Below are 15,805 nucleotides of genomic sequence, written 5' to 3'. Positions count from 1 at the left end.
CTGGCCTCTACACCGTGTAACACCACCGCTGTGTGTCGGTGTGTTCCTGCACTCATCCACACAGCAGTGGGATATCATTTTTATCTGAGTGGGAACAGCAGTCTGTGAGATGACAGAGAAGCAGTGTGTGTGAACAGACAGACACATGAAGGAGGAGATGGATAGAAGAATATCCTCTCTGTTCTGCTGTAACTCCACAGACATATCGATGATGAGACCTGAGCCATCCTTTCTTACTCTCAAACGAGACGAGCGGATGCGGTCGGGATCGATTTGTCCGACATTAGACGCATTGCGTGCGTTTATGCGCATCACAGATTGTAATCGGCAAACGGCTCAGATGTACCACAAATGCCAGATACGTGAGAAGGCGAGACAAACTGCGTGATATCGACAGAAAGCACCATAACACGTTGGCAATAGAAAGTATTGAACCGTGCATGTTTTTTGGCATTTGTTCTATTTGTGTGTCAGATCAGGTAGATCTGAAGCAAAGCAAGTGGTGTGGAAATCCTGTGGCACCGTTGTCAGTTAACCAATCAGAATGTGTTAATCCAGCCGTCGTTAGGCAGGCAGGGAAACGATAAGTGTGTTACTTTAAAACCATATTCTTCTTTGGGCAACTTCGTCAGGTTTTCAGGAAAGAAAATATCTGTGCGCAGTCCTGATGCAGAGCCGTCTGGGAGAAATGCGAGGTCAGCGGGAGCATCAACGCGCGCCGTTTTTAAATTAACGTATTATTATTTTTGCCCTCAAAACATTAAGTCGGGTGTCATGTTAACCCCATATTAAATTCTGCTGGTTTAGCTCTTCTTAACAAAACATAAATAAACTCCCAATGAATTAAATTGTAAGCTACCATGAATTTCACATTGTATTTTTAAACAAAATATAACACAACATACTTTAAGAAATTTGTATCCCCTTTTAACACATCGGGTGCCACGGTCTGAACGTGTTTTCACAGAGTAGCGCTTTGGTGCCGAACACGGTCTGTCCGTGTTTTCAGTCTCTTTGTTTTTTGTTTTTTTTCCACACGGGAGGGGCTGGAGCAGCTCTGGAATCACCCATGGTGATTCTGAGAAGGAAAGGACAGATGGATCACCGTGTGAAAAAACATGGCTCCCATCCGCTTCCGTTCTATCTCCTTCTCTAAAACCCCTATAACTTTTTACGCTGGGGAAAAAAGAGATGTTATCGTTCCAGGCGTTAGCCAGGACCATCGTGCAAAATGAAAGCATGCTTTGTTTCACATGGATTTCTCGTTTTGGAGTCTACAGCTTAAACAGCACCGCGTAGCTTAACGGTGAGATTTCTGGCACAGAACGTAATCTGTTAATATAACATTCTGGCACCTAATGTGTTAACAACCTTTTTAACTTTTAAATACTATTTATTTATTCTTGCCTGTGTCCATCAAGTCAGACCCGTTTTCACTCCTGAATCTCCTCATCCTCTTCTTCACTGGTCGTCATGACAACGTCAACTTGGGCTGGCTGCTGCAGCTGCTGCTGCTATGAACTGCTGCTATGAACTGCATCTTCCTCCTCCTCTTCACTGCTTGTCGTCGGCTGGGCAGCCCTGCTGGTGCCTGTGCTCGTGCTGTAGCTGCTGCTAGCCTCCCCTGCCTCCAAAACATAATTTTCACTTGTCCCGACGCGGGGCCCATGCAGCGGCTGCTTGGGGCGCCTGGATCGCTGATTTTTGTAATGAATTTATCAAATGAACCTCTCAGCGAGGCATTGAACTCTTCTTTTTTCTTTGCTTTTTTCAGCCCCTGACTCAAATTTCCTCCACTTATCTCGTTCTCTCGACATTGTGTGTTTCAAACTTCAAGTTATCCACCACGCACACCATCCACCAAACACCTTACACCTGACCACCATGTGCCAATGTGTTCTAAATTGCAGTGGTGTAAAGTAACTAAGTACATTTACTTAAGTACTGTACTTAATAACTTTTTCCACCACTACTAAATTGATAGATGACTCACGCACGCAGACAGTCATGCATAGCATACTGGGTACAGCGACGTCAGCAAGGATACATGCAAATTACTATTCTACAAATGTAAGCAAAACTAGATTTTAGGTCTGGGATGGACGCTTAATAAACGTGATTCTGTTCACTTTTATATATAAATTATTGTTTTGTATTATTGCGCTTTTTTTCTCTCTAAGCACCTTAGCGTCTACAAGTATATCATGCACAGTATACATACATTGCTGCTATGCTCAGGCACCTTAGTTTGTCTCTTATCTCAGGTACTTTGTAAATATGTAGATAACTTGTTTTTTGGCCTTCTATTGTTCTCTTGTTGATCTCCTTCCCACTTGCCCCCTACCCCTCTTCCTCTTCTCTCTCCCCACTCTTCTTTCTACGGAATCTAACGTTGCGATGGGAGTGATGTACAAAAACGAATTTCACCCACTTTTTTACCTTGTAAACCTGTGATGTGACAATAAACCTGATTCTGATTCTGAAAACCTTGCTTGGCGCGAGGCCCCCCAAGTGCAAGGCCCTGTGCGACCGTACCGTTTGAACTACCCTAGCGGCGGCTCTGTTCTGACGCAGACGTACGGCATTGCACTCCCACACACAAACAACGCATCCACATTCCTCCCTAATTACTCTCAGGCAGTCTCTCTCTCTCTCTCTCTCTCTCTCTCTCTCTCTCTCTCTCTCTCTCTCTCTCTCTCTCTCTCTCTCTCTCTCTCTCCCTCTCTCTCTGTCTCCAAACACATCTGAGACTTTGAAGTTTGCAATGAGTTCAGTTGCGTCTTTGTAATGCTGCTCTCTCTCCACTCATCCTTTTTCATGAGTTTAAATAAGATGACTAATCTGTAAGGAGAGAATGTCCAGGAGAAAGCTGTCAAGCCTAAAGAAGCCAGTACAATCATCTACTTCATAATAACCCAATTATTGGTGATTCCATGAACAGTCGAGCAGCTCAAGCCACCGTCAGTTAAGAAATGGATAAATGTGAGCGTGCGTGCACGATTGTGTGTGTGTGTGTGTGTGTGTGTGTGTGTGTGTGTGTGTGTGTGTGTGTGTGTGTGTGTGGGTGTGGGTGTGTGTTTGTGTTTGTTGGCATGTCCAAAAAGTGTGTGTTTATCCCTCTATCCCAAGGGACCCAGCATCTGCCTTTGAAATTGAGTCTATATAGGAAGTGACAGTGTATATGAATGGCCTGTAGTTTCACTGTTTTACCCCTGCTGGTGTCAGAAGAAATAACTCTCAATGCAAGTGGGTGGGTTTTTGCCGAACTTTAGACTTGATTTTCTTACCTTAATAAAAATTGTCATATATGTTTCTAGTGTTTCTAGTTTTAAAATTGATGATAAAGTAGGGTATGCTCTAGAAGGGGCGTGGGTACCTTGTGATGCTTTGATTGACAAGCTACACAACCAATAGCATTCGTTCCCCACCCCCGCTCTGGTTCCAACCAATAGCATTAATTTGCGGGTGCTTAGGATATGACACGATATAGAAAGATGGCGGGTTTGAAATTGAAAATAGTCTGTCTGAGAGTTAAAAATGTCATTCTTTCTCCTCTCTTCTGTCTTTCTCCTCTCTGTCAGTGTGTGTGTGTGTGTGTGTGTGTGTGTGTGTGTGTGTGTGTGTGTGTGTGTGTGTGTGTGTGTGTGTGTGTGTGTGTGTGTGTGTGTGTGTGTGTGTGAACTACAGCTTGTAGTTCTGCATTTTTGTTTTTACAATTGTATTTTATATATACAAATCATTGTTTCTGGGGGTCCCTGGCAAAACATATTTTCCGGTGGGGGTCCACGGCCACATACATATCAATTTGGGGGTTCTTGGCAGGAAAACGTTTGAGAACCACTGGTCTTCATTACACAAGACATGACAAGTAGCAGGTACAGTGTATCTCCTCTCCTCTCTTCACCATTCCATAGGGAGTGATCAGACTTCATCAATATGGCAGCAATGCATTGATTTATTTCCAATTCGTTAATTGATGCATTTTAATCTGAGCTTCTTCGTATTAACACATTGCCTGCCAAAAAGCGTTTAAAAACGTGTTTTCAAATACAACACTTGCCTGCCACAAAACGTTTTAAAACATATTTTTTCCCCAAAAAATGTAATAAAATAAATAAGATATCTATTTATTTATTTTCTACTTTTTTTGACATCAGAACCAGGAGATAACATGATCCAAAGATTTACTGCTCCATTCACTTCCTGGTTAAAGTGTTTGGGAAATATTCTGTATCCCGGCTCCTGTGTTGCTGTGATGTAATTTTGTCGAGACATGCTAACGACATATAACAAACAAACGGGACGTCGTTTTTGTTTTATTGCACACAGTGAAACCCTCCGTGATTAGCAACCATCAGGGGATCGATCATACTGGAGATACATATTATCCTCACCTTGCTAAACTAATGGCCTAAGTCATTTTTTGAGGAAAATTATATTTTTTGCCTAAGTCAGCTCCTCATGACACTGGCCACCTCTGGTAAAATCTTGCTGTTCCCTCCCCTTTTAGTATAATGGCCTAACTCCCTAGTGTGACTTAGGCCAAAATAGTCATTTTTTTGGCCTAAGTCACATGGTTTTGTGACTTAAGCCAAATTATTTACTGATTTAGGCCATTTTGTATTTATTATTTTTGCTTTTCTTTTTTGGCCCAAGTCAGATTTAATCCTATTTAAACCTATTTAAATCTCTTATGTTACATAACTGACAGACAGTGTTATTTCTATTTAAATAGTCGTAATTTGTTATAAACATTTTGGGTGAAATGATTAAGAAATATCATAGTTTTGTTTTGGGTCCGTTTTTTTTTATTTTTCCTGAAAAACTTAAAAAAAATGACATAGGCCATTAGTTTAGCAAGGTGACGTTATGTGACTACTTGAAAAGGTAAGAAAATTGTTTAAAAAAATGCTGGCAGAAGCTTGCAGCCTGTTTTAGAAAACCCCTGGCAGTGAGTGTGTCCAGTCAGACATCTCCCTGCTCTTAACAAAAAGCTCTCCCTGGTGGTAGGATTTGCGGTGGGGGTTGGGGTGCTGCTCGTTGTTTTGGAGAGGGGCAGAGGGGGGACAAAAGCCAATAGGCTCTATGCACAGCATCCATTTTGGAGAAAAACTGGGCCTCTTCTTACTTCCTTCACAGGTGTTACCAATGATACTAATGAAGGCTCTGTTCCATTCTGGTCAAACAGAGTCAGGGTGCTGATATTGTGCATGTTGGCTCACTAGAAATACTAGTGGGTCTCAAAGTGTGGTCCAGGGACCCTCATGGTTCCTTGAGAGGGTGTAACTCTGAGAGTGTACAAATGGAAGTAAATGGACCCTCCCGGGTCCATTTGGTTCAATTTGTACACTCTCAGAGTTATGGGGGTCCTTGAAATTAAAAAGTTTGAGAACCACTGTGCTACACTAAATGGAACAGAGCCTTCATTAGTGTCATTGGTAACACCTGTGAAGGAAGCAAGGAAGGGGCCCAATTTCTGTCCAATATGGCTGCTGTGCATACAACCTATTGGATTCTGTGTCACTTCAATCTATTTTCCTGTGGCCTCTGCATCGCTCTTTTCATAAGCCCCCCCCCCCCCCTTCCTCCTCCTCCTCCATCATCTCTCATATCTGGAAGCACATCTTCATTTTGGCTCTGGGTCATGTGACTCCAGCCATAACTCTGGATATACTGTATAGCTTCATTTAAATGCTGTTTGGCAAGAGTGTGTGCCTCTGTTGTCACTTGGTATTAGAGAGATGGCTTATACTCTGTGGCCGTGTGTGTGTGTGTGTGTGTGTGTGTGTGTGTGTGTGTGTGTGTGTGTGTGTGTGTGTGTGTGTGTGTGTGTGTGTGTGTGTGTGTGTGTGTGTGTGTGTGTGTGTGTGTGTGTGTGTGTGTGTGTGTGTGTGCGCGTGTGCGCGTGCACGTGCATGCGTGCGTGTACATGCATGCGTGCGTGTGTGCACGATTGTGTGGTTGGCTGGCTGTGTGGGTGGTGTGGTGTGGGATGCATGCTGAACATTTCTCAAAAAAGCAGAATGCCCGCTTGGGCAGGAGAGATATTGTGCTTTGAGCTTCAGGCAGTACCACTTATCAACCAGTAGGTGTGCTACCCGACGATAAGATCTAAATGTGTCAATAGAAGAGCAGAGAGACTAAATAGACCCATAGTGTTAGTAATATTAACATATTCTAACACAGACTGGTTAAGACAACATTGTATTCACAAAGACAATCCCGATTCACTAAGCTGGTCGTACATATCAGTGCAAATAACGTGTAAATAAAGTGACTAAATGAGGGTGTATTTTCTCTAAGCAAAAACCGACGTGCAATTCATAAAGGGGCAGTGGTGTAAAGTAACTAAGTACAGTACATGTACTCAAGTACTGTACTTCTGTACAATTTTGAGGTGTTTTTACTTTACTGGAGTATTTCCAATTTTCAGTACTTTTACTTCTACTCCACAACAAATCAGAGACAAATATTGTACTTTTACTCCACTACAATTATTTGAAAACTTTAGTTGCTAGTTACTTTGTAGATATTCATTATTATTGTATAAAACATACATTTATGACTTCAGCTCTATTTTATACATATCTATTTTCAAACATTTTAGTGCTTTTACTTTTGGTACATTTTGATGCCAAAACCTTTGTTTTGTACTTTTACTCAAGTAACATTTTGAACACAGGCCTTTTAGTATGTTTATATTGTGGTATTGCTACTTTTACTTAAGTAAAATATCGGAGTACTTTTTTTCCACCACTGCAAAGGGGTGTGTAAATCCCTGATATGTGCGGATCACAGTTGTTCCTCCTTTTTGCCTGAAGGTCAGAGGCACGTTCTTATGGAAGATCCTTTGCATTGTTCATTTTTTACTTAAGTAAAAATATCAATACCACAATGTAGAAGAAGTCTGTTACAAGTAAAAGGCCTGTGTTCAAAATGTAACTGGAGTAAAAGTACACAAGTATTGGCATCAGAATGTACGTAAAGTACCAAAAGTAAAAGTACTCTAAAATGTTTGAAAATAGCCTAGGTATAAAATAGCTAAATTGGTTAATGTATGTTTTATAATGTAATCATTTATGTCTGCTAAGTAACTAGTAGCTAAAGTTTTCAAATAATTGTAGTGGAGTAAAAGTACAATAGTTGCCTCTAAGATGTAGTGGAGTAAAAGTACAAGTATTGAAAATGGGAAACTCCAGTAAAGTAAAAGTACCTCAAAAGTGTGCAGTACAGGACTTAAGTAAATGTACTTAGTTACTTTACACCACTGCTAGTTGGACAGTCTGGACATCTGGGGGTGCACAAGTTCTGAGGAAAAGTTCTTTCCATCAGAAGTTCTGAATGGCATCAATTTGTAGTTTATATATCACCTTCCTTTCAGAACAAATGTCCGGACGTCAGAAGGAGAATGTATTGGGCTTTAAGCTACGCAGAAGGTCACAGAAGCACAGACTGTGCCGAGCTTTCTCCCGATGTCTGCAGCATTATGATATGAAATCCTAATGTATGGGAGTGGAGTGAGACGTTTAAGTTGCATTCCATACTCATTGATCATTGTTTTTTATGTATGTATCGCTCTCCTATCTGCATATACGATGTCTCATGCTTCATGGCCCACCTACAGTTTATAATGGTGATATATAGACCCCTCCTCCTCACTGATTGATTACAGCTGAATAGCTGAATAGCTTTAAAACAGAACATGTCGACATTTCTTAATCCAGCTGAACAGGAGAAGAGTTCTCCTCTCTGTCTTTCTGTCTCTCGGTGTGTCTCTCTCTCTCTCTCTCTCTCTCTCTCTCTCTCTCTCTCTCTCTCTCTCTCTCTCTCTATGTCTCTCTGGCTCTCTCTCTCTCTCTTTCTCTCTCTCTGTCTCTCTTCTCTCTCTGTATTTTTATATGTATTTTTTCAAGCGACCGTTTTTAACTCAAATGTTTGCTTCTGGGGGTCCCTGGAACAAAATATTTTGAGATGTGGGTCCGTGGCCTAATACATATCATTTTGGGGGTCATTGACATGAAAAAGTTTGAGAACCACTGATTATAGCAACATACCTTTTTTTCAAAAGACGGTTAGGATTTAAAAGACATTTGTAGAATACCCTAAGATTTGAGTTAAACATTTTTGCTTTAAAAAATATAATAATATAATAATACTAGAAAATGTGCTCCTCGGAGCACAAGTCTCCGCCAGCAGAACCGTGCTATCAACTGTCATCAACTGTGATATCAGTTTGTACTGGAATGTACTGTTCTTGATTAATCCTGTCTAAGCTATTTATATTACGTATTGTGATGACACCAGTGTGTCTATATAATGTATTGCTCCGCCATTTCTCAGCCATTTCGTGATTATTCCTGTCTTACCTCACTTTGAAAGAGACCAAGACTCTTTCAAAGTGACACATCTATTTATAGGCCACTATACGTCATGCGTCTCACTAGCCAATCCGAGCACACTCTTTCAACGTATTGTCACGTGTCACGTGAGGCTTGACCAATGTTAGCTTGGCCGAGGGGGGGGGGAGGAAAGTGAAAACATAGTCTCCTGGCGGAGACAATAATATATCCAAAGATTTGCACATATTTTCATGATTTTTCAAAAATAGCAGATCTACAAGCTATGAGCTTGTAGATCTGCTATATTTGAATAGCCAAAGATATCTTAAAATGACACACAGATGGGTTCCCGGTCTTAAAGTTTTAACACAGAACAGCTAGTTTTTATGTATACGACTGCACATTTTTTTCTGCACAAATAGGCCAAAAATAAAGCACAAGCAAAGGCTGAAATGTAGCCCTCACTGCATTGCCAAGCAAATAGCATCTCAGTGCTCCAGTGATTCATACATTTGGCTCCAACTCGGCCCCATTCTATGCAAATGAGTCTATTTGCAAAAAAAAACAGGCCAATTCAAAAAACAGCGGCGCTAATATTCACACGCAGTTAGGATGAAAATGATCAGTGTCCTCAGAGAGTTGGTGAGAAGCGAAGCTCGTTAATACGCACACACTGGTCATGACAGCTGTGATCGTAGCCAGGCGTGTTCTGGAGGGGAGGCATGCGTTAATCCGACAGACCTTTTCTCCGACTATGTGGCATCCGCGTGCGGTTAGGGTTAGGGTGCGGGTTTGGTTCGGGTTTACTGTTTAATGTCGGAGCACTGCGCTGTCGGAGGAATGCGCTGTCGGACTAACGTACTGCACCCGTTCTGGAGCAGATATTTCCACCCTCTTGTAGAGGGTGTCAAACCCATTAAGTGGGCCGGATTCCTTTTTGTGTGTGTGTGTGTGTGTGTGTGTGTGTGTGTGTGCGCGTGTGCGTGCGTGCGTGCGTGTGTGCGTACATGGGTGTCAGTGGTGGAAAAAGTACTCAATTTCTTTACTTAAGTAAAGCAATGTAGACAAACTCCATTACAAGTATAAGTCCGGAATTAAACATTTACTTGAGTAAAAGTACAAAAGTATTGGCATAAAAATGTACTTAAAGTACCAAAAGTAAAAGTACTCATTATGCCGAATGTCCCATTTCAAGTTTTCAAATGTATAAAAATCTTTTACAAATACCGCAAAATTGCACTTACTGTAAGTACAGTACTTAAGTGAATGTACGCATCAGTACTTTCCACCACTGATGCGTGTGCATGTGTGCGAGCGTGCATGCGTAGGTGTGTGCATGCTAGGGTTGCCTCAATATATATTTTTTTTCCCAACGCTATTTTCCCACACAATGGAGACAGCTCATTCTTTCAGAATATCCAGCACAGTTTTGGGGCCAAGCAGCACGTACTGTATATCAACTCTGTCTTGGGATTTTCTTTGCAGTATTTGAATCATTAAACATTGCACTGTTCACCCTGTCACTGCAGTCCATGCTGTTGTAGCGCAACAGCTAACTATATGCTAGTATGCTAACATACGTATAACCTCACATGCAGCAACTTATTTTCGGTAGAGCAATGTTAGAAGCACCTTTATTTTGTGTCGCCCGCTTGCAGTGGTGTAAAGTAACTAAGTACATTTACTCATACTGTACTTAAGTACAATTTTGAGGTACTTTTACTTTACCGGAGTATTTCCAATTGTCTATACTTTTACTTCTTCTCCACTACTTCTCAGAGGCAAATATTGTACTCTTCCTCCAATACAATTTGAAAACTTTAGTTACTCTCTACAAGCTCGTAGATCGCTATTTTCAAATAGCCTACGTATGAAATAGGGCTCAAGTGGTTAATGTTTGTTTCATGATATTATAATTTATATCTGCAAAGTAACTAGTAACTAAAGTTTTCAAATAATTGTAGTGGAATAAAAGTATTACATATGCCTGTGGGATGTGGTGGAGTAGAAGTAAAAGTGCAGACAATGGCAAATACTCCAGTAAAGTTACTTTACACCACTGCAAACACACCATAACGACACCAGAAAGTCCAAAAACGTCATGCTGTATCCAGGCTTACCCAGGTTCATCCTGGTGTATATGACATGTAAAAAGTGACCTTCTGTATGCAGTATGCTCCTAAATTATATGTTTTTCCTTGTCCTTCCAGTTCCAGCCAACATCTACAAAGTGTCAGAAGACATCAATGTGAACGAGGGCAGTAACGTGACACTCAGCTGTCTGGCCAGTGGCAGACCAGATCCTATCATCACCTGGAGACTACTCAACCCCTCAGGTAGGGAGGGAAAGGGACACCGTCGTTTTAGCCCACAGGGGGAATAGGCCCTATGCACAGCAGCCATATTGTAAGACATTCACAGGTGTTACCAATGATACTAATGAAGGCTCTGTTCCATTTAGTGTAGCACAGTGGTTTCCACGACCCCCATAACTCTGAGAGTGTACACTCTCAGAGGTACACACCTGTAAGGGGCCATTTGGAAGCCCATGAGGGTCCCTGGACCCCAACTGTAGACCCACTGGTGTTTCCAGTGGGCCAACATGCACGATATCAGCACCCCGACTCTGTTTGACCTAGCCTGGGCAGCGTTCCTTTTCGGGTATATGATCCGGTCGGGAGCGGACCGGATCGCGACAAACCGGAAAGACGTCTCACCCCAAAATAGGTCCGTCCTATAAAATCCTTGATGCGGCGTAGTTTAGCTTATTTTTTTAAATATAAATGTGAGTGTACTTTCCGGAGACTATTTAGCGTCTGTATTATACGTATTAGCCCACGGGGAAATTCTATTCCATTTAAATAGGGATTGGGGAACCAAAACAAAGCGGCACCGCAAAACCGGATCGCGACAATCCGGAAAGAGGATTATTTTTTCTTTTTCTTTTTCAGTAGGCGTGGCCTAGACCGGATCATATCTTTAGTAACGCATACCAGGCTTTCCTCCGAGGTGGAAAGACTGGTGACGCGAGGTTAGTTTGACCAGAATGGAACAGAGCCTTCATTAGTATCATTGGTAACACCAGTGAATGTCTTCATAATATGGCTGCTGTGAATAGAGCCTATTCAGTTTCAGCTTCACCCAGCTGATGGCTGGTGGTCATGATGAGTGCTCAGACAGGGGGAGCAGTTAGGGTTTTAGTGTCTTGCTCAAGGACACAAAGACCAGGGCTGGGAGGTGAACCAGGGGCCTTCTGTTTCGCAGGCAGCCTCTCTACCCATTCAAGCCAATCAGCACTCAGGATGACCTATCATTCATATCACTCTTACCTGACCGATAATTGGTCCGATTTCTTAGATCCAAGCAGTGGTGGAAAAAGTATTCAAATGTTTTACTTATACTGTAATATAGAAATACTCTGTTGCAAGTAAAAGTCCGGAATTCAAAATGTACTTGAGTAAAAGTGCAAAAGTACTGGCATCAAAATGTACTTAAAGTATCAAAAGTAAAAGTACTCATTATGCAGAATGTCCCATTTTGAAGTTTTCAAATGTATAAACATCTTTTGAAAATAGCAGATCTACAAGCTCACAATGCGTCACATCGCGACGCATTGTGAGCTTGTAGATTGGCTATTTACAAATGGCCGAAATGTATATAGGGCTGAAGTGGGTAATGTATGTTTTGTAATAATAATCTAAATTTAGAAAGTAACTAAAGTCTTCAAATAATTGTAGTGGAGTAAAAGTAACATTTTTGGATCCGAGATGTAGTGGAGTAGAAGCAAAAGTATTGGAAATTGGAATACTCAAGTAAAGTATAAATACCTCAACATTTTACTTACAGTACTTAAGTAAATGTTTCTACCACTGGATAAAACAAATAATAATAAAAACACCTCATGTTTGGTTTAGCAGTTTTATTTGATATGGTTTCAGGTCAGAGTAGAATATAAAAACATGCTACCCAGAAATGAATGCAACACTTGTGGGAGGTTTGGAGACTCCAGATAGCGGGTAACGACACAGCGCCTTTTAGCTGATGACTCACTGTGACGGCGATGGATGAAGACGTGTTTTTTATTGTCACCATGTTCTCTTTTTGATTGAAAGTCACTATATATTTGTGTCTTGGTCAATTACCGCTTAAGTTTATCCCTCACACACGCACACAGAGGTGGAAAAAAGTACTCCAATGTTTTACTTAAGTACTTTTACTTAAGTAAAACATTGGAGTACTTTTTCCACTTTATCAATACTGCAAAGTAGAACACGCACGCACGCACACACAGTATTATATCTCCTGTCTTTGGTCTTTAAAGTGAGCTATGGTGGGCAGACCAGCCTCCTCAAGGCTTTGATTTGAACGGAGAGAGAGAGCTTGAAGCTGTTGTGTGGGGAGGACCAGGGGGGGTTTAGAACCATCATCCAGGAGCTAAGACATGTGTCTTCAGAGATGGGGGGGGGGGGGGGGGGGGGGGGGTCTGTGTTGTTTTGGCAGGTTGTCCTCTCTCTCCTCCAGAGTGTATTGTTTTAATCCAGGGAGGTAGAAGGGTGCAGGGTAGGACTGCTGAGAGACATAATGATGCCTGCCAGCCTGCTCTCTCTCTCTCTCTCTCTCTCTCTCTCTCTCTCTCTCTCTCTCTCTCTCTCTCTCTCTCTCTCTCTCACACACTCACCCTTTGGCCATAGTGCCACTTCACTCTGCCACATTTCTGGTGTGTGTGTGTGTGTGTGTGTGTGTGTGTGTGTGTGTGTGTGTGTGTGTGTGTGTGTGTGTGTGTGTGTGTGTGTGTGTGTGTGTGCCCTGCATACAAATACAATATGAAAACCTCATTTTCAAAATGAGTGCCTATCATATCTGTTCCACCTGCTCTGCTGGTATGTAAATGCCTACAGCAGAGTGTAATCAGAAGCAGCACTAAGGAATAGCCACTAGGAAAACATTAGGAGATCGAGCAATACAAAGGTGCTTCCTGTATAATCCATCTCACAAATCCAATGGCAGGCTCGGCCACACCCCCAAATACCTGTACGTGTGTCTCAAACAAGGGCCCAGCTTGAAAGTTTTGAGGCTAATACAGAAGAAACAGTTCATATGAATGGCCTGTAGTTTCACTGTTTTACCCCTGGTGGTGTCAGAAAGAATTTATCTTAATTCAATTTCAATTATCATGATATGCATTTTGGTAAACTATGGTCCCATTTATTTTAAAATTGACGATAAAGTAGGTTATGCTCTAGGAGGGGCGGGATGATTTGATTGACAAGCTACACAACCAATAGCATTCATTCCCCGCCCCCCCGCTCTTGATTGACAAGCTACCCGACCAATAATGGTCTGGTGGCATTCTGCAGGATATGACGCGATAAAGAAAGATGGCGGATTTGAAATTGCTGAACAATCGGCTTCATTTACGGTCTGTAGAAACCAATGGCGTAGCTTCGTCCATTTCTTTTTTACAGTCTATGGTCTCAAAGAACAAGCACTACCAGACACTAGGACATCAAACACCAGAATACTCAATGAAAAAAACTACGCGATCTATGAAACACAGCGCGACATGTTGTGAGCTTGTTGATCGGCTATTTTCACTGAATGTGGAAATAAATCACACCACAAAGCCATAAAGCTCTATACGAAATGTGTCAAGACTAAATTTCGTCTTTAAAATGTCCTCCTTTCTGAGAAGAAAGAACAGAATAAAAACAAATAACACCTGAAGCTCAAGTTCAAGTCTGTCATCATCAAAATGCACAAAAAACAACATCATTATGGCTCCAATGTGCTGCTGTTGGATGTTGTTTTTAAGTTGTTTTTCAACTGGCTGTCTAGAGTACGGATTAAGAGGGTTTTCTCAAGGTGTCACGTTGAATATGACTGTCACCAGGTTTCAGTGGTGTCTCCCATCTCTCTGTTTGTAGTGTGAATATAATGAGATGATAATTGTTTGTTTTGTTAATGACAGATGTACAGGCAGAGCGGGGAGAGTGCATGGATACATGGATGATAGATTGATCATAATGCATTATAGACCCGGCCTATAAGTAAAGTGTTACTGAAAAGTGTAGTTACAAGATATCTGTAGATTTGATTGTTATTACAAAACATACAGTACATTAAGCTCTATGTTGTACTTTGTACTGGTTGCAAATCTACAAATAGCTCATCTACGGAGTTCGGAGCTGTCCTTGGTGCTGAAATCTCTCCTCAGCTCTCTGCTCACCAGTCTGATCAGGTCCTTAGCAACACTCCACTGTTCCTGTAGTCTGGTTTGAGTGATCAGGTCCTAAGCAACACTTCACTGTTCCTATAGTCTGGTTTGAGTGATCAGGTCCTAAGCAACACTCCACTGTTCCTATAGTCTGGTTTGAGTGATCAGGTCCTAAGTAATCTCTCAAGAACAGATTCTGCTCTCCGCTTGAATCTGTCGGGGGGGTTCGTCATATCGCGTACGCACTGGCCTACAAGTGGGCGTGCCTTCAGATCAGGAAGCAGGCCGCACTTTACCCAATCAAATGTAGTGGGCGGGATTTACGTGTGTACCGATCCTTCCCCACTAGAAACAAACCAAAACTAATTTAACAATAGCGTCCTCGGAGCAGACAAAACCACGGAAAGATATTCACATTTTAACTTGCTCTTTCATCATAGAAACAAGTGGGCTTATAACCAAAACGATCCATGTTCTCTGGGAGAAGTGGTGTTAGTGTTCCGTGTAGAAATATTGTTAGTGGGAATGAAAACATAGTCGCACCACCGGAAGTGAAAGGCTGAAGGCAGACCAAAACCCCGGTTTCCTTACGCATGTGTGCTCCATTTTTGCAAGTGAAAGAGTAAAAAACAGCAGAGGGCGCTGTTTTTCCTTTTTTATTTGGCGATGGGTTCCCAGATTGGGTCCTAAGCAACAACTCCACTGTTCCTATAGTCTGGTTTGAGTGATTAAAGAAGAGAGAGAACGTTGTGTCTAACCCGTTAAAACCGGGAACGCATCTGTGTAACGACTATAACCATTATTTTATACATTGGGCTATTCAAAAATAGCAGATCTACAAGCTCATAGCGCGGCGCTATGAGCTTGTAGATCTGCTAATTTTGAGAAATCGTGAACATTTGTGCAAATCTTTGAATATATATATATGCTTTTAAAGCGAACATTTAAAAAAAAAAATCTTTGCTTCTGTGGCGTCCCTCGAACAACATGTTTTGAGATGGGGGTCCGCAGCCAAATACATAAGCATGTTGGGTCATAGTGTCATGTGATAAATGGTATAGTTGCAGGAGGCTGTATGAGAATAGGTATAATGTAAAAATGTGTTATCCATCTGCTTCACTATAATGAGTGTGATCACGATAAGGTCATACATGATTGTATGGACACGTGTAAAGCTTCTTACCTAAAGATCATTGATTATTATTACATAGTGATTCTCAAACATGTCCATGTCAAAGCAGCCAAATTGATG

General features: G+C 41.6%; 1 protein-coding gene across 1 annotated transcript in view; it reads left to right on the top strand.

Moving 5' to 3' along the window:
* The window catches only part of LOC311051993 (limbic system-associated membrane protein-like), a gene marked incomplete at its 5' end in the record, with an annotated part of 197,863 nt that overhangs the window by 163,456 nt on the left and 18,602 nt on the right, over positions 1-15,805 (top strand). The window contains one exon of the mRNA XM_084066741.1: positions 10,550-10,675. Within this exon, the coding sequence (XP_083922867.1) occupies positions 10,550-10,675 (126 nt within the window). The remainder of the gene's footprint in view (positions 1-10,549; positions 10,676-15,805) is intronic.

Source organism: Gymnoscopelus microlampas (assembly GCF_963454915.1).
Source record: "Gymnoscopelus microlampas genome assembly, chromosome: 1".
NCBI classification, from domain to species: Eukaryota; Metazoa; Chordata; class Actinopteri; order Myctophiformes; family Myctophidae; genus Gymnoscopelus; species Gymnoscopelus microlampas.
This window is presented reverse-complemented; position numbering and strand designations above follow the sequence as displayed.